Below are 24,866 nucleotides of genomic sequence, written 5' to 3'. Positions count from 1 at the left end.
TCATGTATGCCCAGCATCGCTAATTGCCGACAGCATATGCTGTCGGCATTTAACATTGCACAAGCATTTTTGTGAAATGCATGTGCAATGCTGCCCCCTGCACATTCTTGGACAATTGGCCGCTAGCAGGGGTGTCAATCATCTCAATCCTAAAAAGGTTGCGGAGTAGTTAAGGAGCAGCAGTCTTACGACCGCAGCTTCTTAAATTCAGTTTCCAGCAAGCCGGAAACTTCGGGCGGATTCAGCAGCATCCGCTACTTGTTAAATCCAGGCCTTTCTTTTTATCTGACATTGGATAAATGTGAGTTCTCCTTTATTCTTAGGTAGGGCCGCACTGGGAACAAAAAAAGGCTGGGCATTTTAAGGCAAAGCAGGCCCCCCCACAACTCTCACACCATTTGTTACCTCTGCGATTACATTGTATCTAAGCCTTTGCAGATGGCACCATATTTCAGTTCTTTTGACAGACTTGCATTTTAGCCAATTAGTGCCCTCTCATAAGTAACTCCATGGGTGTGAGCACAATGTTATCTATATGGCATACACGAACTAACACCCTCTAGCTGTGAAAAACTGTCAAATGCAAAGTCAAAGTTAAAGTGCCCTCTATACATGCTGTAAGTGGGGAAAAGCTGGGGGTTCAGGAATAACAGGCAGAGGAATTGAAAATGATCTTAGAGGTATAAGTGACAGATCAATAACAGATGTGCTGCTGAAATTGAAATCATCACTATTAGAGATCTGTATGTCTATCTATCTATCCATCTATATGTCTCCATCTATCTAATTATCTATCTATATTTTTGTCTGTCTTTTTATCTATCTATCATCTATCTATCTATCTATTTATCTCAATTATCTATCTATCATCTATCTATCTATATCTCTATCTATCATCTATCTATCGATCTGTCTGTCTGTCTGTCTGTCTATCTATCTATATGCATGTCTGGTTGTCTGTCTATCTATATGTCTGTCTGGTTGTCTATCTATCTCGGTCTGTCTGTCTAATGTATCATTTCACTCTAATTCTGCATTTCTTTGTCTTTACTATGTATTCCTCTTTCTCTCTATCTGCCCAATTACAAACATGGACAAATACAGTACAAGTAATTACTTGATTTAAGAACGAAACTACTAATACATGTTAAATATTCTAGCATTAGAAAAGGGAATATATTGATGTCTTGTTATACATGTGCATACAAATACTGAGCAGAACATATACACTAAACTATTTATCCCTGTTTAGTTGTCACATTATTTAATGTAAAACTAAGTACATCTAGCCAGACATGTTTTTTTTGCCAAACATAATAAAAAAAAGTAAGATACAGCCAAGAAGTATTCCCCACACATTTTAAACATTATTGTCCCCATCGAGTTTGCTTCATTCAATGTACAGGATTGTACCTGGTTTCTTTGCCCAAAACCAACAAGGTATGTAGTGAATAACATTGAGCTAACATAACACTGACCTCCCATCTTGCACGCCTCCCTCCTCCAGCCCTGAAATCTGCCTAACGCAATCACACAATGTTCACAGTCTGAGCTGAGCAGCTGGGAAACATGAGCCGTATGGTGTATGCTGATTGCAGGGCCCTGCAGCCCTGGCTTAGTATGTGGCTCAGGGGAATCAGTCACTCTGGAAAATTGCTTGCAGCTTTACGACCTAGAGTTAAAGGAGAGAAGCGATACTCCCCTGTCAGCCAGGACAGACCTCAGCAGTTGTGAACTGCTGTGAGATGGGTCTGGAGCTGCACCACTGTAGTGAGAAGTTGAAATATTAGACTGTTTACATAAGCCTGCCCTGAACTACAAAAAACAAGACAGTACAGCACTAGAGGCAGGCAGCCCTTCCTTTCTCACTGAAGCGGCGCATCCCCGGACCCATCTCACAGCAGTTCCTTGTGACTGTGATAAGTGAGTAAGCAAGGAAGGAGGATTCCGTGCTCAGGAGGGTCTAAAACACAAAATTAATTAAGAATCCAGGCATATTTTTTGAGGTACCACTGCCAGCAATGGTGCTTGAGCTCCTGAGGGAAAAAACGTACTTAAAGCACCGTGATACCGCCCTGCCCTGCTATAGTGTGCTGCTCCTCTCTACTGTAAATAATAAAAGGATCCTAGGTCGGGATAATGCTTTCTTCCTCTGCAGGCGGCCCTGCCGCAGTCGGTATGTGCGGCTGTAATGGTAGGTGGGGCTAAGCTGACCGGCAGCACACCAGGCATTTGCCCGGTATGCCCTATGGTCAGTCCGGGCCTGTTCTTAGGTGTGCTATCTGAAGGTTGGAAGTGGTGTCTGTTTCCTAGTGTGTTATCCTGCATGTCGGATTAACACGCTTTGAAAGCTTTTTAAGAGCTGCTTTTGGAGGGAGTAAGTATTTTCGCTTTCTTCAAGAACTCTTTTTTTTTGGGTGATAGTTATGTTTTTCTTTTATATGCACATTACTACTTTTGTAGTATTCTGCTGTTATGATGCCTTCTCAAATCATGTCCCTAAACCTAGAAGCTGAGCCTTTGAATACTTTTCCTATCAGTGTTAAATGTGTTTATTTTATATAAGCTGAAGTATTGCCTCCAGCACATTTATGTAACACATATTTAAATATTTTAGTGCATTCAAATTAATCAAATTCTGCTCTTGCTTCTAAAGGTGTACTGCCCCTTTTGTTTGTTCCTTACAGGGGAGTTCAACAGATTTGCTCCTAGAGTTAAGGACTTAATTTGTTCTACAATATCTGATATATTAGGTGCTATGCAGCTTTCAAGTAAGCGTAAAAGGTCAGTTAATTATTTACCATCTTCTAGCCAATCAGCCAATAGAATGAGAGGTCAATCCTATTGGCTGATTGGATCAGCCGATCGGATTGAACTTCATTCCGATTGGCTGATAGCATCAGCCAATCGGATTTTTCCTACCTTAATTCTGATTGGCTGATAGAATCCTATCAGCCAATTGGAATTCGAGGGACGACATCTTGGATGACGTCATTTAAAGGAACCTTCATTCTTCGCCTGGACTTCGATTGAAGAGGATGCTCCGCATCGGCTGGATGGAAGATGGACACGCTCTGCGCCGGAAGGATGAAGATAGAAGATGCAGCCTGGATAAAGCCTTCTGCCATCAGGAGGACCTCTTCTGCCCCGATCGGATGAAGACTTCTGCCGTATGGAGGACCACTTGTGCCGGCTGGGCGAAGACGGCTCAAGGTAGGGTGATCTTCAGGGGGTTAGTGTTAGGTTTTTTTAACGGGGGATTGGGTGGGTTTTAGAGTAGGGGTATGTGGGTGGTGGGTTGTAATGTTGGGGGGGTATTGTATTTTTTTTACAGGTAAAAGAGCTGATTACTTTGGGGCAAAAAAGGCCCTTTTAAGGGCTATTTGTAATTTAGTATAGGGTAAGGAATTTTATTATTTTGGGGGGCTTTTTTTTTTTTTTGTTTATAAATTTTTATTGAGGTTATTGCAAACATGTTACATATAAAATAAATTCCCTCGTTCCCAAGAGTCATGTACATAAGAGTTTAGCAAACAAGAATCATCTATTAACAACCAGATAGACAGAATAAGCACAAAATTAATATAGTCACAAAATTAAATATAGCAGTAATTGCATCCCAAACCACCTATAGGATATATTACAACATTTTTACCACAGTATTTGCTTTGCTTATTTAAGTGCCATAACTTGGGAAAAGAACCTATAGAAAAATACCTCATTTAACTTTTAAAGGGTACAGGGGGATATATCGATAGTTTCAATGAGTAGTCACACTTAAACATAATGTAGGGATTTGCATATGGGATCTGTGTCCCTATACTTAACCAGTAAGCTATATAATGGGGGAAACGGAGCTTGTCATAGTACAAATAAACCTAGGAGACCACTGATGGATCTTATTAATGAACCTCATTTTTATATTTTTACGAGAGTCACTCATGAACCCTAAAGAACTGTATAACCTTAATGATATTTACACGGAGAGAAATATACCCATGGCACACTTATGAATGGTAGCTGCATAAAGAATATATAGAAACCAAGTCTAATTCTGTTTGCATATGTTGTAATTATTAACTTTAGAAGCAGGACAAATAATATAGTGGTGGTAAACCCCCTTAAGCACAATAATGAGTTTTCATTTTCACCAAACCCTGCAAAACAATATAACCTATGTCATAGGGACAATTACAAATATGACAAAGATAAACCCATTCTAGATATTTATGTACTGTATATAAAATGATTCACGTGTCTAGGGATAAAGGAGAGTAGTATTCATAGAGTTTAGACATTAAGTCCATTACCTGAGAGAGGCGCCGTTAAAATAAATACAAAGTTGCCTGTAAAATAAAGATAAATCCTAAAATAGCTATAATGTAACTATTATCAGTAAGTATTTAGTTTTAAATAGGAATAATTTATTTAATTGTAGTAAATTTATTTAGTTTAATTTAAATTATATTTAAGTTAGGGGGGTAGACTTAGGTTTAGGGGTTAATAAATGTAGATAGGTGTCGGCGATATTAGGGACGGCAGATTAGGGGTTAATAAAATTTTATCAAGTGTTTGCGAGGCGGGAGTGCGGCGGTTTAGGGGTTAATACATTTATTAAAGTGGCGGCGATGTCCGGTCGGCACTCCTATTTCAAGTTGGAACAAGTCTAGCAGTCAGAAAAATCTACTTCATCATCCAAGTCTGCATGAAGGAACAGCCCCTGTTCAAGAGGCTCTGGTAGGGGAAAAGTTGCACCTTTTTCAGGGGGCTTGGTTTCTGTCTGTTCAGATAGGTTTCCAGAACAAGGCCTTCCAGAGGAAGGTTTTGTCTGCCTACTCTTCCAAATACTCCTGTGACGGATCAGGCCTTTTCTCAGTCAGTTTTGGATCTTATAACTATCGGGGTGATTGTTCCTGTTCCTCTCTTAGAACAGGGAATAGTATTTACATTCAAATCTCTTCATTGTTCCAAAGAAGGATGGAATATTCAGGCTAGTTTTTGGATCTGAAGTAGTTTCCCAGAGTTCTTTCTTTCAGAAGGAAAATTATTCAAACTATTTTACCTTTTGTTCAGCTAGTTCAGTTTATGTCCAAAATAGATTATAAAGGGACACTAGACCCAAATGTTTTCTTTCATGATTCAGATAGAGCATGGAATTTTAAGCAACTTTCTAATTTACTCCTTTTATATTTTTTTTTCTTCATTCTCTTGCTATCTTTATTTGAAAAAGGAGGAATGTAAGCTTAGGAGCCGGCCTATTTTTGGTTCAGAACCCTGGGTAGCACTTGCTGATTGGTGGCTACATTTAGTTTGTTGCTTTCTTTTTTTGTCTGGCTACAGCTTCCGGTATATTCTCTAAGGTTCTGGGAACCCTATAGTCTGTAATCAGAATTCAGGGTATTGTGGTGTTTTCGTACCTGCATGATATCTTTACATTTAGAAGAGTCTCATACATATAGTCTGTTGTTTCTTCAACAACATGTTTGGAGAATCAGTTTTTCATTGAGTTCTCTGGTTCCTCAGACAAGGGTTGTTTTTGTGGGAGTTCAGATAGATTAATTATTTTTTTTTATTAAAAATCACAGACCTAGTCAGTCTCTGTCTTGGTGGCTGAATCATCAGCTTTTTATACAGGGGCTTCTTTTGCTAGTTCTAATTGGAATGTAATCTTTACAGATGGAAGTCTTTAAGGTTAGGGGTCATCTGGGGCTCAGAGGGCACAAAGGGTTTGGTTTCCTTGTGAGGCAAAGTCGCCAATAAATGTTGTAAAATGTTGTGCTAGTTTCTAAGGGAGTCTTATCTTTCAGACAGACAATGTCACAGCAGTGGCTTACATCATTCATCAGGAGGGAATTCGCAGTTTGCTAGCTATGAAGGAAGTGTCACAATTTTTTTCCTGGGCAGAAGCTTTTTTGTTGTCTGATTTCTGCAGTTCATATTATCAGGAGTGGACAACTGGGAAGCAGATTTTTTTTCAGTTATCAGTCTCTTCATCTGGATGTTTTCAAACAGATAGTGGATCTTTGGGCTCTCCCAGATATAGATCTGATGGTTGTCTCAGTTGTACAACAAACTTCCCAAATACTATGCAAGGTCCAGGGACCATCATTCAGAGTGTGTGGATGCTTTGGAAGCTCCATGTTAATTTTGGCTAGCCTATGTTTTTTCTACTCTGGTTCTTCTTACAGTGTGATTACCAGGACCAGGAAAGATAAATTATCAGTAATCCTGATTGCTCTGGCTTTGCCTTGCAGAGTTGGTATGCAGAGTTGCTTCAGATGTCCAGTTGCCCTCAATGTTGACGTCCGCTGTGTCTCCGGATCCTCTGTTTAAAGGTTAATTTTTCTATCAGAATCTCAAATCTTTAAGCTTTATGGCATGGAAATTAAGAGGTTATTTCCCAGGGAGAGGAGCTTTTTGTTTCTGTTATTGAGACTTTGATACAGACCCGCAAGTCTGGAACTAGGAAGATTTATTTTAAGGTCTGGAACACCTTTATTTCTTGGTGTATGGATCTTGGATGATTTTTTCTGGGATTCTTTTAGAATTTCTAGGATTTTGCTATTTTTGCAGTATGGTTTAGATAAAGTTTTATCTGCCAGCTCTTTGAAAGGTCAGATTTCCGCTCTTTACATATTTTTTTACAGAAGAATATAATCTTCATGACATTCATGGTTTTGTTGTAGCTTTGGTTAGAATTTAACCTGTTATTAAGCCAAGTTCTTCTCCTTGGTATCTTATTTTGGTATTGAAGGTCTTGCAGGCTCCTCCTTTTTGAGTCTATATATATTTATTAATGTGCGAGCGGACATGATGCAAAGTAGCGTATCATGTCCGCTGCACATCGATAAATGCCAATAGCATACTCTGTCAGCATTTATCACTGCACCAGAAGTTCTTGTGAACTGCTTGTGCAAAGCCGCCCCCTGTAGATTCGCGGCCAATCGGCTGCTAGCAGGGGGTTTCAATCAACCGATCGTATTTCGGTCGGGTTGATTTCTGTCCGTGGCCTCGGAGCAGGCAGACAAGTTATGGAGCAGCAGTCTTTAAACCACTGCTTCATAACTTCTGTTTCCGGCAAGCCTATAGGCTCGCCGGAAACAAGGGGCATCAAGCTCCATACAGAGCTTGATAAATATGCCCCTATGCATAAAATGGTTATGAAGCCTCTGTTTTTTCTTTTGGCTTTCTCTTCTGCTAGAAGAGTCTCTGAGTTTTCTGCTCTTTCCTGTGATCCTCATTATCTTGTTTTTCGTCAGGATAAGGCAGTTTAAGGTTTTGTCTCCGGGTAAAATAAGTCAGGAATGTGTTGCTCCTTTTTTTGTCCTAATCCTAAGAGTTCTTTAGAGAGGCTTCTTCATAACTTGGATGTTGTAAGAGTCTTGAAGTATTATGCAGTTGCTTCTAGGGTTTGCAGGCAAACTTCTAGTTTGTTTGTTCTTTTTTCCAGTTACAGAAAGGGGCAGAAAGCTTCAGCCATTTCTTGGCTTTATGGTTAAAACTTGTTGATCCATAGTTTTACTTGGAAGTGGGACAGCCTTCACTTAGATTACTACTCATTCAACCAGATCAGTAGAATATATATCCTGTTTATTCTTTTTTTTATTTTTTAGATAGTGGATTTTGTTTCATTGTGAAAAAAATATGTTCTTTTTATCTCACACTTATTTCTCATTACTCATGGACTCCATTGCTTGGGTATTAGCTCCTAGGAGTAATGGATCATGGACTCTCACCACCTGTATGAAAGAAAGCAATTTATGCTAACCTGATAATTTCATTTAATTTATGTTGGTGAGAGTCCATGAGACTCCACCCTGTTGTTTTGGTGTATTTTTGCTCACATCTATTATTCCTGCTCCTGTTTTTTTGCTCTTATTACTTTTCCTACCTTATTGGCTTGGCTATATGTCAGACTGATTTGGAATCTTTCCTCCTCCTAGTGGCTGGCAGGAGTCATTTCTAGGAGTAATGGATCGTGGACTCTCACCTCCATGAAAGAACGAATTTATCAGGTAAGCATAATGTTTTCCTTTTTTTTATCTTGTGGAGCATACATGGAAAAGTTGGTCTTTAGTCTGTTCGCTATCCTTTTACTTAGAAGACGCAGGAGACACTATCGTGCCCTACAGCAAAGGGAATAAAGTGCCTGTCAAAGAAGATGCATAAGGGTCCCTAGGGTCTTTCTGCCTCAATGTGGAGTGGAAGCACTTAGAGCCCATGAAATGTGCAGATTCCATTTGACACTTCAATACATTTTGTCCCTTTTTAATGAAATCCAGGATGATTTAGAACCAGTAACTTTTACTGCATTCTGCTGCTAGGAAAACTGGACATTTCTACTACATTTTGTTTGCCCATACTCTGCTGAAGCTATCTTCTTTAAATGCTTTCACTACAGCCTCCCTTGATGCAAAAAAAAGAAATACTGTACTGTCCTTGTGCACTTATTTATAAATGTGACACTGTGTGCTGGTGCCGTGAGATTGTGTACATTTTCATTATGTGATCTGACAAATGCCAAGTAGGAAGAGAGTTTGATACATTTACATATTCTCATCTAATTTATCATTCATTAGCTATTATTGTGTCCATTTTTTTATGTACTTGATGTGACACAGATCTGTTCACCACGGTTCCCTTTAACTTGATGAAGGTTAAATACATGGAGGACATTGTCTGGAATTGCTATTCAAAAACCAAGCTTAAGTGTCTTGGCCACACAAATTTGCTTCTTATTATGCTATAAAAGTTCTGCTTTCTGGAGAAATCCATTAGAGTAAACAGAGCCAAAAAAACAATTTCATATCATTTTAAATATAAAGCTTTTTTCCCCCACATACATAAAGCATTGTTTTCCCTAAAACAATTCTGAATAAATGACAATTTACAAGCTTAAAGGAACATTAACCCCGAAATGTTCCTTTTAGGATTCAGATAGAGCATACAATTTTAAAGATCTTTCCAATTTACCTATAATATGACATTTGCTCCATTCTTTTGATATCATTTGTTGAAGGAACAACAATGCAGTACTGGGAACTAACTGAACACATTGTGGTAACCAATCACATTAGGCATACATGTGCAGCCACCTATCAGCAACTAGCTTTATACATAAAGATACAAGCTTTCATATGATTTTCATGCAAATATACAATTACACACTTTTAGAAGGTTTTAACACATAGCAATTCCTTTTCTTTTAGTGTACACTATAGTCTAGGAAAATACATGAATGCCTTTATCTGTATGCCGTCGTATTGTCAATAATAGTGTGTGTACTTTTTTGTGTGCACTCACAATACATATCTTTTTAAATCTGAAAGTTGCAACTCCACCAAACAATATTGTTTTTCTGCTATTATTTCCCTTTAAATAAAAAGCTATCTTTCCTGTCTTAGTAAAGTTCTTGCTGGAAATGGCTGTTTTTTCCTAGAATATTCTCCTTTAAATAAAAGTGGACAAAATTCACTAAAGGGGTCTCTCCAGCCTCGCAACACCAGTCCTTAAGTTAGTCTATGCAGCTGACATTAGTGAGCTTTAGTGAATCAGCTGCATAAGTGTACATAGGAAGTAATAAAGCTGTATATGCAGGTAAAACCAGGGCGGTAGGCAGTAGAAAATCATGTTGAATTTAGAAGAGCGACACATTATGGGTTGAGTAGCTTACCCTACTCAAACACCTAGTTAAAGCTTTTTTTATGCCAGTAAGCCACCATATTTAAAATGATGTGCTGCTCGTGTGTACAACAAGTTCCTCTAGGGTGTGATACTGAGTGCTATATATTTATTTGTAAATCACAAACACAAATACTTCATTTTTTGCTCCTGCTATGTCATTATCAGGTAGGGGAAGTATCTTTTTTAGTCTTTAAATAACGTTTCATGCTAAGGATGTTACTGCCTAACAGCAAAAACATCTGCCATAAATTATGGTTCTGAGCAATTTGTGCCATTAAGACTTCTCATGAGCTTTCTTATGAAAAGGCAGTACCTTATGGATTTTTTATAACTCTCCTTTGAGGATAGAATTCCTGATTTACTAAAAGGTTGTGTAGTGCCGCAGAGAGAAAAAAACAAAACAAAGGCAGGGTGAAACTGGATGCTTATAAATAATGTAATCAAAAGATAACATGCTTGCCAAAATGTTGCACAAAGTGGTTCATAATTTTGAGAGAAAGATTTTGCAGTTGGCTTTTACCTGTTATCTAGGTCAGCATGCTGCTCAATATGTTTAATCCTCACTTTCACTTAACTTATGTTGTGTGCATTTGCTTTTCTGTCTTTTTAGGATGATGAAAGGTTACTTTATAATCTAGAGTGCCTACCACCCCACACAAAAATATGTTAATAAGAGTTTTGCTGCGTGCCACCAATTTGCATATAGGGGCCTATTTATCAATGTGCAAGCGGACATGATACGATGTAGCGTATCACGTCCTCCGCACATCAATAAATGCTGACAGCATATGCTGTCGGCATGTATCATTACACACGCAGTTCTTGTGAACTGCTTGTGCAATGCCGCACCCTGTAGATTCGCGGCCAATCGGTTACTAGCAGAAGGTGTCAATCAACCAGATCGTGTTTGATCAGGTTGATTTCTGTCCGCGGCCTCACAGCAGGTGGACAAGTTATGGAGCAGCGGTCTTTAGGCTCGCGCGGAAACAGGGACATCAAGTTCCATTCGGAGCTTTATAATTCAGCCCCATAATGTTAAAAAGTTTTCTTATTATCCAAAGTCAACAAGTGTCATATGCTATGGGTGTACCATAGCATGGAGAAATAAGTTACTTTATCACAGGATTCTTTATAATAAAGTCCAATAATAATTCTTATAATGTTTGCATACTTAGATATGCATTCTTATTAAGGAGAACAAGGGCCAATCGTAAACATGACAAGAAATATCATAGTAACCCTCTCAGGACTCTCTGAGAAAAGGGACTGATTGTCGATGTCCTGGCCAATTGCAAGCTGACTTCTATAGAAAGTAATAAATGCAGAATCTTACATGGGAGAGTGGATGTGACAGGAAAACATACAGCACAGAAAGCAACATTTTTTTAAGGAAATTTAAACCAATGAATCTGTTTTTAGTTTGCAAAACTGAAATTAATTGAAGATAAAGTAAACATGTCTTTCTATCAGTTGAAAAAGCACATTCCATTTTCTGAAACTTTCTTGTCTGCTTTAAGAATTACGATGACAACTGCGAGAAAACTTTCTACATGCACAAGGAATATCTCTGTGCCGCCCACTCGCCAAGGCTACACCACTAATTATACAATAGAAATATAAGGAACCCTCTTGATTATCATTGCTTTTCCTCCATCTCCCTTCAAAACCATTTTCCTTTTTTAACCCATTAAAGTTGCCAGTTGGTGAAGCTCTGCCTCTTCATACTGGGTGCCCCCATCTTAGAGTAGAGGTATTCTCATATCCTGTGACAGAAGCAGAGCACATTCACAGAGCTGAATAATAATGTGCTTTGGATTAGGGTTGACGATACAGAGCAGGAGTTTCCATTTTTCAGTGAATGCACTGCGCTATATTATTGCTGAGTGTTTCTTTGATATATATTTTGGGCACGATTTATGAAGAGGTGAATGCCCCTGATTGGTTGCAGTCTTGCTCATTTGAGCCTGCAACTAATATTTATGAAGCAGCGGTTAAAACAACTGGAGTTGACGGATGAAAATCATCTTGGATTCATTCGACCGGGGTGATTGACAAGCCCTACTCTCAAGCAATTGGTTGCGTAAGGGTAGGGGGTGGTATTGCACGGGTGATCCCTAGTTCAATGATAAATATGGGAAACGTTTCTGCCCCACAATTTTGTGATCAAGTGCGGAGAGCTTCACAACTTGTGAATCCTGTCCGCTTGTAAAAAGCTGGCAACATCACTGATTTGTGAGTGTGCATCCCTTCTCTCACAGAGAGTGCAAATACTGTACCTTAGTTCCAAGATGGAGGCTGCTAGTATAAAGAGGTGGAGCTTCAGAATCTGGCACTTTTAAAGGTTCCTATTCAAAATCAAGCGAACCTGCCATTTCACAGCAAAACTCAGCTCAAAATTAGGCTACAGTAATTAAAATCAAGCAACGCACAAAAATTTTCAAGCACAAACATGATTCACGCCACCTATTGCCGGCTTCATGAAACATTGCATGAAAATTACACAATTAAATGTTTTCATGCCTTTGCCTAGCGTTTTGTTCAAAACGCTTTTCAAATGCAAGCAATTTTTCATGCTTTGCGTCAAACCTCACTCCAAAAAACTCGCCAACTGCTTTGGAGAACAGAACATTTGAGTTTTCAAGCAGAATAGAAGGCTTGAGGCATCCATGCAATTCTGCCTATTATCACTACTACTGAACTTGAGAGCACGGTCACAAAAAATCGAGACCACAGATGCCACCTCTGATGACCCAGCTAGGAATCTTATTTATTAGATTTAAATGTATTAAAAATGTATTACATTTTTTGCTGCAAAAAAGGAAAATAACAAATGATTATATACATGCTTATATCTTTATACTGGGAGTGTGTGACTTCCTTTTAAAAAACAGTAATAACACAATAAAGCTATAGGTTTAAAATATATAATTAATGAATTAATTAATATGGCTATTAATTAATATGGCTATGTGCAAATATATATATATATATATATATATATATATATATATATATACACATACATAGACCTGTATAGCTATTACATACCCAAAGTATAAAGATATACACATTTGTAAAACAATATGTTTTTGACCTCTAGATAAATCTATCTATCTACACACATATACAGTATATATATATAGCTATATCTTTCCACCTAAAAATCAATGTCCATATACCTGATTTATACCCTGCATATTTTCTTTGCATTTCTCTCTAAATAAGCGAGAACATACCTGGTGGCTTTGAGCGCATGGATGCAGATTTGAAGGTGAACTGCTTCAAAATATGCAGCAAGTCTGTTTGAATTAAGGTATTAAAATAGGTGAACGGGGGGGGGGGGGTCTGGGCTACGGTCTAAGATGACTACTAAACTGGGAGCTCTGTTACTCAATGTTACATTCCGCCTGCAATCTGGAGATTTAATAGCCATCCAGCAGGGATTCAGATCTCAGGACATAGGGGATATCTTGCTGAATGGAACCATATAAATATATTAATACTACAACAGGACTTCCCAGACTGGACCGCTGAGTGTCTCTGGCGGCCTCTAAGAAGAGAGAGCTCAGCTCCCCCCCCGGGAAACCGGGTAAGCAGAGACTGTTGAAATTCTCTGCCCAACATCTATAACATTTTTTGACCATGGAAGAGTCCTTATACCTAAAGGTACAAGCCTTGTTTGCTGAATATGACAGAAAAATACAGCTACGATTTGACTGACTCATGGCAATCGCATAAGCGCAGGGTGCAGAAGATACCATTGCAGAGTCTAATATGGCTGGGGAGATGGATTGCTGCCTACAACATGATACCACGCAAGTAAATGGGTGCCGTGCTTTCCCCGTGGTGGATCACACACAGAGCTAGGTGCTTGAGACAGGGGAGCTGCAGGTGGAGTCAGAATACAATATGAGCTCTAAGCTGCCATGTGAATTTTCCGGCTTTGGAGCCGAGTCTCCCCACAGCCCATACGAGCTACAATCAGCTATGCAATTATCTACGGCTAGCCTCCAACCTATCAAGCTAGGCCCTGAATTCAGAACAGATAAGGCTGTCTCTTTTCAGCGGGAGCTGCTGCGGAGCAGCACTAAGCAGGAGAATGACATACAAGCTGACGGGGAGCCAATTCTGCTGCAGGACGGCGACTTTACAATTTCTGAGACGCACATTGCTAATATTAGAAAGGATTTTCCTAAACAGACAGGTGGCACTGACTCCTACTTTCTTGCAGGTTTTCGGGCTGCAGCAGTGCCTGGGAGAGCGGACGGCTCCTGTGTGCGCAGCTCTGTTGCGGCTCGAGATCTGTGGCTGACCTCTCAATCTATTTTACACCCACCAGCCCAAATAGCCTGGAGAGGAGGGGGGGGTTAGCTTAGGGGCAGGATTCTGGGACCGCTAATCACGCTGGCAGTCTGAGCTCCTTAAATGTTAATTTTTAGAATGCCTCCATGCCGGGAAAGTGGTCTCTCAATTTAAGTAGATGTCAAGGGAGTTGAGGGGCTGTGTGCGTAGGGGAACATACATACAGATAGGGTATATGTTGCAGAACTGCACATTGAGTGTGTGGACAAAACTTTCCAGTTGTGACTCTTTTGCTGCATCAGTGAGATTTAAGTGAGACATTCATGTGGACAATTTGCACTACCCACTCAGCACCATACTATATCCCATTAGATGTGACCGATGTATAAATTGTGTGCCTCCATATGTATACAGCCTCAGCACTTGGCTCATATCTGTGTATAGTTTCCTTTAAAGGGAAGCAGCACTTTCCTAAAAGTTAAGTATTTGACATGTTACCATGAGTTAGGTTTATAACGTTATCCTTAATATTTTTTGTATGCATGTTTTCATTTTATCCTGTTATTCTGAATGCAACTTGGACTCCCTAACTATGAAGCACTGCATTATGAGAGGTTGAGGGAGTGTATGGACTGAGATATTCTCTACTGAACCGATGCTATATTCTGTCAGATGGGATTGATGCATAAATTGTGTGCCTCCATGTGTATACAGCCTTTGCACTTTACTTGCATCTGTGTGTGGTTTCTTTTGAAGGGAATCAGCGCTTTTCTAAAAGCTAAGTATTTATGACTTGTTAACAGGAGTTAGGTTCATAACGTTACTCTTAATATTTTATGTATGCATTTTCTCATTTTACTCTGTTATTCTTAATGCAACTTCGACTCCCTAACTATGATGCACTGCAATATGAGACGTTGAGGGAGTGTATGGACTGATATATTTTCTACTGAACCAAGGTTATATAATATATGCAGAAGCCCATAAGGGAATTCAACCTACTGGGACTACATATAAACATTATACTTCATAGACAAAATTATGCAATTAACAGCGCTATAGGTACATGGTATAATGGTGAACTAAAGGTTTTGTGCATATCTTAATGAGATATTCTCTATATACTAGTGTGGGTGCAAAAGTGACCCTATATCTTTTTTCCCCTAAAATCCCCCTTTTAATATTAGGCGAAAAGCGAGGGGCTATGAGAGGCCCCTATATAGTACTTAGGGACAATATCCTACCAGGTGCTGATAATAATTGATGGGGAAATAGGTATTAGGCATATGACTTATATAATGATTTGAATATCATACTATAGGTCCAAAAGTGGACTATATAATTTATACCTATGTTTACATAGAAATATATGAGTGTGTGGGGTCCTAGAGGGTCCCACCTGATAAATACCCCAACATTTATCTTATGTGTATTTCCCATGTTTTGAGAGGGGTCCATAAACCAAGTGAATAATAGTACTCTCTCTGTTATATTATCTAATTTTATATTCTGTTGTGAATCTCATGGACAGACAAAGGCCTACTTCTTCCTACTTAGAATCCCTCCACGGAAGCTAGGCCGTATAGTTAACTTTTGCTAAATTATATGTTTGATGTCCAATCGAAAATGTATGTTTGTAAAAAGAGGTGCCACTCATGGCCGTTTATATTTCCTTATTGTTTAGGATCCAATATTATTTATGGTCCCTAGGACATGCCTTTTGTGTTAAATGCATAAGTAAGGATTTATTTTGAAAGGCGTGTTGCCATGACAATTGTATAAGTTTGTTCTTGTATGTCATTGCTACCTCAATAAACATTATTAAATAAAAAATTTAAAAAAAGGTGAACGGTTTTGAAAACAACTGCAGACACAGGAGGAAATGTGGATAAGGATGAAGGCAAAGTGCCTACTGGGAAAGTGTGTACATAATGAGCACTCATCATCTAAATTAGCCTTTGTAACAAAGGTGAACGTGAAAGGAGGAAATGTAATAACATGGCGAGAAGTAACCATTCTTTTGTAGTTGGGCTCAGTAGTTTAATGTCCTATTAATTTCTACTATTTAGAGGTAACATAATCCAATATTTGCCCCAGAACTTCTGGTTATTAGATCAGCTTTGCTGCCAGAAGGATCTGAAAGGGATATACATGCAGCACAATGTAGGAAGATAAGTCTGTACCAGCAATTACATTTGCAGATAAATAGAAATTGTAATATTTAATTCACCAAAATAATATTTTATACATTTTTCAAACACAAATTTGCATAGAAGGTTTGCTCTGATAAACAAATTTAGCATCCAGACACTAAGATTACATTGTTTTGTTTGTAATAGAATCATTTTTTCTCATGCTGCACTATTTTTTAAATACGTGGTATCCTAGTACTGTATACTATAGATTTTCTCCTTCATTTCTACATTCATTTTATATGTAAGTTTTGTATAAATCAAATATAACAATGTCTTACATTTCAGGGTTCTGTGTTCCATACATTTTGGCATTTGGCATAAAAATGTTATATCTATGTTCGAAATGGACGCCACATATGTTCCTGACCTTTATTGTCACTGTCATTTCATACTGTATGGATGATCCTTTTTATTGTCATTGTTCTTCATGTTTCTCTGTGGTTTACCTCAATAATGTTTCCCACTATTTTGTACAAAAGATAAGGGAAAAAAAATATGCATTTTAGCAAGAAGCTCAGGCCTAGTGCATGATATGGATTACCTGGTTACAAAGCTTTATTTCTCCAGTTGAGTGTAAAAGGGACATTAAAGTCAAAATTACATTTTCATGATTTAGATAGAGCATGTCATTTTTAAAAAACTTCCAATTTAATTTTTTATTTATAAAATTTGCTTTATTTTTTGTTATCCTTTGTTGAAAAGTATACCTAGGTACGCTTAGGAGAACCAATGCACTACTATAAGCTAGTTGAAGATTAGTGGCTGCACATATATGCCTCTTGTCATTGGCTTACCTGATGTGTTCAGCTAGCTCCCAGTACTGCATTGCTAATTCCGGACCTGCTTAGATTTAATCTTAAAGTGGAAAGCTGTTTAAAATTGCATATTCTATCTAAATCATTAACGTTTATTTTTTTTACTTTAGTGAATATGAGTAAGTGAAAGAATCTAAGTTAAAGATTTAATTTAAAGGGACATAAAACCCAAATGTTTCCTTTGTGATTTAGAAAGAGCATGCAATTTTAAACAACTGACCAATTTACTTCTATTATCTAATTTGCTTCATTATTTTGGTATCCTTTGTTCAAAAGCATATATAAATAGGCTCAGTGGCTGCTGATTGGTGGTTGCACATAGATTCTCTTGTGATTGGCTCAGCCATGCACATTGCTATTTCTTCAACAAAGGATATCAAGAATGAAGCCAATTAAATAATAGAAGTAAATCGGAATGTTGTTTAAAATTGTATTCTCTATCTGAATCATGAAATATATATATTTTTTGTTTCATGTCCCTTTAAGCTAATTTCCAGACCTGGCTCCAAACTACATACATAGGTTGACATAGTCACTCTAGATTGTAAGCTCTTTGAAGCAGATATCCTTCTGTATCAGGTTATATCATCAACTCTAAATGTATTGTATTGTATATTCCAAAGAATATGTATCTAGTGTTGTAGAATTTGATGGTGCTTCATAATAAAAGTGGTCTGAGTGATGAATAGCCAGCATGCAGCAAAAGGAGATTTCGGGAGAATAAACAACTTGTCTGGGGTTCTAATATTGCCCACCATTATGGGTTTTAGGGGGATATGCATCTGTGGGTGCAGGGTCAATGTGTCTGGCATATACTGGGCATAATATAGCTACAGTTTGACAATGCATCTCGCCTGAAGCTGATGTGGCATACGTTTGACATAAGGGGGCATATATCTATATAGGGGTCTAACCTGCTACTACAGGTCTACTTTGCATTGCTCATGAAGGCTGGCACATAATGATATGTCAAATGGAAATGGGTTGTGGTCTGATACTTGTTACTTGTTTTAGGATTGGTTTAACTCAGGGGTCAGCAACCTTCGGCTCCCAGATGTTTTGTAACTACATTTCCCATGATGCTCAGATAGCCTAAAGAGTGTCTCAGCATCGTGGGAAATGTTGTTCCAAAACATCTGGGAGCCGAAGGTTGCTGACCCCTGGACTTTAACTGATTCTGAAAAGTTAAAAAAAAAAAAATGTTTTTGTGTATTTTTATGCATTTATATATTAGATTCAAGAATTTTATAAGAATTTTATAAAATCTTACTTCATTATTTGTGATTTGTATTCTATTTATTTTTCTTTTTTAATTAAAAAATATAAAAAATGTAAAACGAGTTTAATTGTTGCACCTACTGAGACATATCTGCCCCCTGGGCTCGCTTTCTCTGGTAAAATATGCCCCAAATCAGTGGCAACACTGGAAACCCAAGAGTATTATGAATTTCATAATGTTTGGGTACGTTGATATGTGTCTGTTTGTTTTGTGTGTCAAGGGGCCACACATCTGAGCTTTGCCTAAGGCCTCACTTACTCTAGAGATGCCTCTGTTCATTTATACTCTGTGTTAACATATTTAAATATGTATTTTTTTTTAGATGACTGATAATACCCTGCATTCTAATATTCATATCAATGGTTTATCACTTCACATATCACGGGAGGTAGGTTTACATTCAACTATTATAAAGATTTTATCCCCCTTAAATGATATGTATGTCTTTATATAATACACTTTATGTATTAAGGAAGTGTCATTTATATGTTGCATTGAACAGCTGATCAGCTCTTTGTGTAGTTCAGAAAAGATAAACATTAATTTTATTGTAATGCTGAGAGACTAAGATATTACTCTAATACCTTTCTAAACACAACAATAATTCAATGGGAAACTAATGAATCATTCAGTATCCAAGTATTAGCCTTAGTGTTTGGAGAGATAAGATAATCAAGTATGCTATAGATTTAGACTCAGCCCATTTAAATAGGCATATTTTTGGTTACATAGGGTACTGGTCACAATTAGCAAAGCCAGTTATTTCAAATACAAAAAAAACCTAGAGGAGTGATCTTCAATACATGTAATACTCTGCAGCTAGTATAGCAAGTCACTGGGAACAAATTAATTAAAGGGACAGTAAAGTTAAAATAAAACTTGAATTGATTGAATGGAACATTACATTTTAAACAACATTCCAATTGACTTATTTTATCAATATTGCTTAGTTCTCTTGGTATCCTTTGTTAAAGAGTTATCATAGGGGAGCTCAGTAGCGTGCACATATATTAAACCATCTTGCAGTAAAAGAGCCTTTAAGCTTCAATCAGCCTACCTAGGATTAGTCTTCAACAAAGGATAACAAGAGAACAACATAAATTTGATAATAGAAGTAAATTGAAAAGTTGTTTAAATTTGAATGTTCTATCTGAATCATGAAAGTTTAGTTTTGACTTTACTGTCCCTTTAAGAGCAAACACATTTACAAATGTTAGACTCCCCAATTAATGAATTGTTGCAATATCAGGAATGACATTTTGCATTTTGTACATAAAACCTCTCAGCATTTATTTTGTTCACAGCTTAGTAACATTATGGGCCAGATTAAGAGTAGCGCATTAACAGTTATGCCCGAGCGATAAGGGGTTTATCGCGGTTGTTTGCTTACGTCAGGTAAATATACACACACATACACATACCAAAGCAAATGGGCTTGCACTCACTGGACTTAAATTCTAATACTGTTTTGATGATACTCAGACAGCTATATACACATATATAGAAGATAACGGTAAAAAAACCAACATCATTATAGTAATACATAAAAATGCACCAGGATTCTGGGCATGATAAATTTCCCAGTTATCCTAAGCTTTTACTTCAGATACACAGAAGGGACATCATTTTCCATCTAACCGCCCTAACCGCCCGCATCAAGTATTAAAAAAAAAAAAAAACACCGCCTGCACGAAATATATATATATAAAAAAAATCTCTTACATGAAGTACTAACACATACACCGCAAACCCCACATCGCTAAATAATAAAGTAATTAAACCCTTAATCACTTAACCGTCAACCCCCCACATCGGAATACACCTAATTACGCTATTAACCTCTAAACCGCAAAACCCCCACATCGCAATAAACCTAATTATCCAATTAATCCCTAAACCGCAAAACCCCTACATCGCAATAAACCTATATACCCTATTAACCCCAAACCACAAAACTCCCACATCGCAATAAACCTAATTAATTTATTAGCCCCTTAAACCACCAAAACCCACAATGCAAATAACTATTTAAATAACTAAGTACCCTAATCTAACACCCCCTGACCTAACACCCCCTTAAATTAACCCAAATTACCTAAACTAATACAATCTAAAGTTACAAAAATTTAAAAAATTAAGTTTACAAAAAATAAAAAAAGCTAACACAACAGAAAATAAAAAATCAAATGACCAAATTTAACAAAATTAAACCTAATCCCTATCGGCTAGATTTAGAGTTTTGTCGGTAACGACCCGCTTAGCTAACGCTGGCTTTTTTCTGGCCGCACCTTTTAAATAACTCTGGTATTGAGAGTCCACAGAATGGCTGCGTTAGGCTCCAAAAAAGGAGCGTAGAGCATATTTAACGCAACTTCAACTCTCGATACCAGAGTTGCTTACGGAAGTGGCCAGCCTCAAAAACGTGCTCGTGCACGATTCCCCCATAGAAAACAATGGGGCTGTTTGATCTGAAAAAAAACCTAACACCTGCAAAAAAGCTGCGTTCAGCTCCTAACGCAGCCCCATTGTTTGCTATGAGGAAACACTCTAAGCCCCCTAATAAAATAACAAAGCCCCCCAAAATAAAAAAATGCCCTACCCTATTCTAAATTACAAAAGTTCAAAGCTCTTTTACCTTACCAGCCCTGAACAGGGCCCTTTGCAGGGCATGCCCCAAGAAATTCAGCTCTTTTTCCTGTAAAAAAACACATACAATACCCCCCCCCCAACATTACAACCCACCACCCACATACCCCTAATCTAACCCAAACCCCACTTAAATAAACCTAACACTAAGCCCCTGAAGATCTTCCTACCTTGTCTTCACCTCACCGGGTATCACACCGATCCGTCCTGGCTTCCTTTAAGGGACGTCATCCAAGATGGCGTCCCTCGAATTCCGATTGGCTGATAGGATTCTATCAGCCAATCGGAATTAAGGTAGGAAAATTCTGATTGGCTGATGGAATCAGCCAATCAGAATCAAGTTCAATCCGATTGGCTGATTCAATCAGCCAATCAGATTGAGCTCGCATTCTATTGGCTGTTCCGATCAGCCAATAGAATGCAAGCTCAATCTGATTGGCTGATCGGATCAGCCAATCGGATTGAACTTGATTCTGATTGGCTGATTCCATCAGCCAATCAGAATTTTCCTACCTAAATTCCGATTGGCTGATAGAATCCTATTAGCCAAACGGAATTCGAGGGACGCCATCTTGGATGACGTCCCTTAAAGGAACCGTCATTCGTCGGGAAGTCGTCGTCGGAAGAAGATGGGTCCGCGGTGGAGGTCTTCAAGATGGAGCCGGTCCTCATCGGATGAAGATAGAAGATGCCGCTTGGAAGAAGATGGTTGCCGGTCCGGATCTACTCTTCTTCCCGGATAGGATGAAGACTTTGGAGCCTCTTCTGGACTTCTTCAGCCGTCGGATGATGGATGTCTAGCCCCCGCTTGGGCTTAGATGAAGATATCGGATACCCGGTGAGGTGAAGACAAGGTAGGAAGATCTTCAGAGGCTTAGTGTTAGGTTTATTTAAGGGGGGTTTGGGTTAGATTAGGGGTATGTGGGTGGTGGGTTGTAATGTTTGGGGGGGTATTGTATGTGTTTTTTTACAGGAAAAAGAGCTGAATTTCTTGGGGCATGCCCCGCAAAGGGCCCTGTTCAGGGCTGGTAAGGTAAAAGAGCTTTGAACTTTTGTAATTTAGAATAGGGTAGGGCATTTTTTATTTTGGGGGGCTTTGTTATTTTATTAGGGGGTTAGAGTAGGTGTAATTAGTTTAAAATTGTTGTAATATTTTTCTTATGTTTGTAAATATTTTTTTATTTTTTGTAACTTAGTTCTTTTTTATTTTTTGTACTTTAGTTAGTTTATTTCATTGTATTTATTTGTAGATATTGTATTTAATTAATTAATTTATTGATAGTGTAGTGTTAGGTTTAATTATAGATAATTGTAGGTATTTTATTTAATTAATTTATTGATAGTGTAGTGTTAGGTTTAATTGTAACTTAGGTTAGGATTTATTTTACAGGTAATTTTGTAATTATTTTAACTAGGTAGTATTAAATAGTTCTTAACTATTTAATAGCTATTGTACCTGGTTAAAATAAATACAAAGTTACCTGTAAAATAAATATAAATCCTAAAATAGCTATAATATAATTTTAATTTATATTGTAGCTATATTAGGGTTTATTTTACAGGTAAGTATTTAGCTTTAAATAGGAATAATTTATATAATAAGAGTTCATTTATTTCGTTAGATTTAAATTATATTTAACTTAGGGGGGTGTTAGGGTTAGACTTAGCTTTAGGGGTTAATACATTTATTAGAATAGCGGCAAGATTCGGTCGGCAGATTAGGGGTTAATAATTGAAGTTAGGTGTCGGCGATGTTAGGGAGGGCAGATTAGGGGTTAATACTATTTATTATAGGGTTATTGAGGCGGGAGTGAGGCGGATTAGGGGTTAATAACTTTATTATAGTAGCGGTGAGATCCGCTCGGCAGATTAGGGGTTAATAACTTTATTATAGTAGCGGTGAGATCCGCTCGGCAGATTAGGGGTTAATAAGTGTAGGCAGGTGGAGGCGACGTTGAGGGGGGCAGATTAGGGGTTAATAAATATAATATAGGGGTCGGCGGTGTTAGGGGCAGCAGATTAGGGGTACATAGCTGTAATGTAGGTGGCAGCTCTTTGTGGTCGGCAGATTAGGGGTTAATTATTGTAGGTAGGTGGCGGCGACGTTGTGGGGGGCAGGTTAGAGGTTAATAAATATAATATAGGGGTTGGCGGTGTTAGGGGCAGCAGATTAGGGGTACATAAGTATAACGTAGGTGGCGGTCGGCAGATTAGGGGTTAAAAAAATTTAATCGAGTGGCAGCGATGTGAGGGGACCTCAGTTTAGGGGTACATAGGTAGTTTATGGGTGTTAGTGTACTTTAGAGCACAGTAGTTAAGAGCTTTATAAACCGGCGTTAGCCCAGAAAGCTCTTAACTACTGACTTTTTTCTGCGGCTGGAGTTTTGTCGTTAGAATTCTAACACTCACTTCAGCCACGACTCTAAATACCATTGAAAAGATAGGATACGCAATTGACGTAAGGGGATCTGCGGTATGGAAAAGTCGCGGCTGAAAAGTGAGCGTTAGACCCTTTCCTGACTGACTCCAAATACCGGCGGTAGCCAAAAACCAGCGTTAGGAGCCTCTAACGCTGGTTTTCACGGCTACCGCCAAACTCCAAATCTAGGCCTATGAAAATAAAAAAGCCCCCCAAAATAAAAACACCTCCTACTCTAAGAATAAACTACCAGTAGCCCTTAAAAGGACTTTTTGCAGGGCATTGTCCCAAGATAATCAGCTCTTTTACAAAAAATACACAAAGTCCCACCTAACAGTAAACCTACCCCACCCCCCAAACCCCCCAAAATAATAGAACCTAAAACTAAAAAACCTAAACTACCCATTGTCCTGAAAAGGGTATTTATTTGGGCATTGCCCTTAAAAGGGCATTTAGCTCTTTTACTGCCCATCCCTAATCAAAATAACCCCCCCCCCCCAAAAAAAAAACCTTAAAAAAACCTAAGTCTAAGTCAGGTTGCTACTCACTGTTCCTGAAGTCCGGCGGAGAAGGTCCTGTTCCAGGCGGTGAATTCTTCTTCCAAGCGCGACCTCTTCTTCTTCCAGGAACATCCTGCGCGGAGCGGAGCTGAAGTCTGAAGACCGATGACCATGGAGCTGAAGACCGGCAACCCTAGAACTGAAGAGCGGTGACCGCGGAGCCATGGAGCATGGAGGAACATCTTCGTACGATCTCCGCCGTACACTGAATAGTGAATTCAAGGTACGCGATTAAAGATGGTGTCCCTTGAATTCCTATTGGCTGATTTTATTCTTCAAATTCAAATCAGCCAATAGGATTAGACCAACTCAAATCCTATTGGCTGTCCAAATCAGCCAATAGGATGAGAGCAAGTGAAATTCTATTGGCTGATTTGAATTTAAAGAATCAAATCAGCCAATAGGTTTTCAAGGGACACCATCTTTAATCGCGCACCTTGAATTCACTATTCAGTGTACGACGGAGATCGTATGAAGAGGATCCTCCACGATCCATGGCTCTGTGGTCACCAGTCTTCAATTCCAGGGTTGCCGGTCTTCAGTTCCAGGTTTGCCGGTCTTCAGCTCCGCGGTCATCGGTCTTCAGTCTTCAGCTCTGCTCCACGCAGGATGTTCCTGGAAGAAGAAGAGGTCAAGCTTGGCAGAAGACTACACCGCCTGAAACAGGACCTTCTCCGCTGGACTTCAGGAACGGTGAGTAGCAACCTGGAGGTTAAATTTAGGTTTTTTTAAGATTTTTTGGGGGGGTTTGTTTTATTTAGATTAGGGATGGGCAGTAAAAGAGCTAACTGTCCTTTTAAGGGCAATGCCCAAACAAATGCCCTTTTCAGGGCAATGGGTAGTTTAGGTTTAATAGTGTTAGGTTCTTTTTTTTTGGGTGGTTTTTGCATTTTACTTTTAGGGGGGCTTTGTGTATTTTTTGTAAAAGAGCTGATTATTTTGGGGCAATGCCCCCCTGCAAAAAGC

General features: G+C 38.5%; 1 protein-coding gene across 1 annotated transcript in view; it reads left to right on the top strand.

Moving 5' to 3' along the window:
- The window catches only part of MALRD1 (MAM and LDL receptor class A domain containing 1), a 998,487-nt gene that overhangs the window by 970,257 nt on the left and 3,364 nt on the right, over positions 1–24,866 (top strand). Inside the window, exon 32 of the mRNA XM_053715701.1 lies at positions 18,598–18,663. Coding sequence (XP_053571676.1) covers positions 18,598–18,663 — 66 coding nt within the window. The remainder of the gene's footprint in view (positions 1–18,597; positions 18,664–24,866) is intronic.

The sequence above is a fragment of the Bombina bombina genome, chromosome 5 (genome assembly GCF_027579735.1).
Source record: "Bombina bombina isolate aBomBom1 chromosome 5, aBomBom1.pri, whole genome shotgun sequence".
Taxonomy (NCBI): Eukaryota; Metazoa; Chordata; class Amphibia; order Anura; family Bombinatoridae; genus Bombina; species Bombina bombina.
This window is presented reverse-complemented; position numbering and strand designations above follow the sequence as displayed.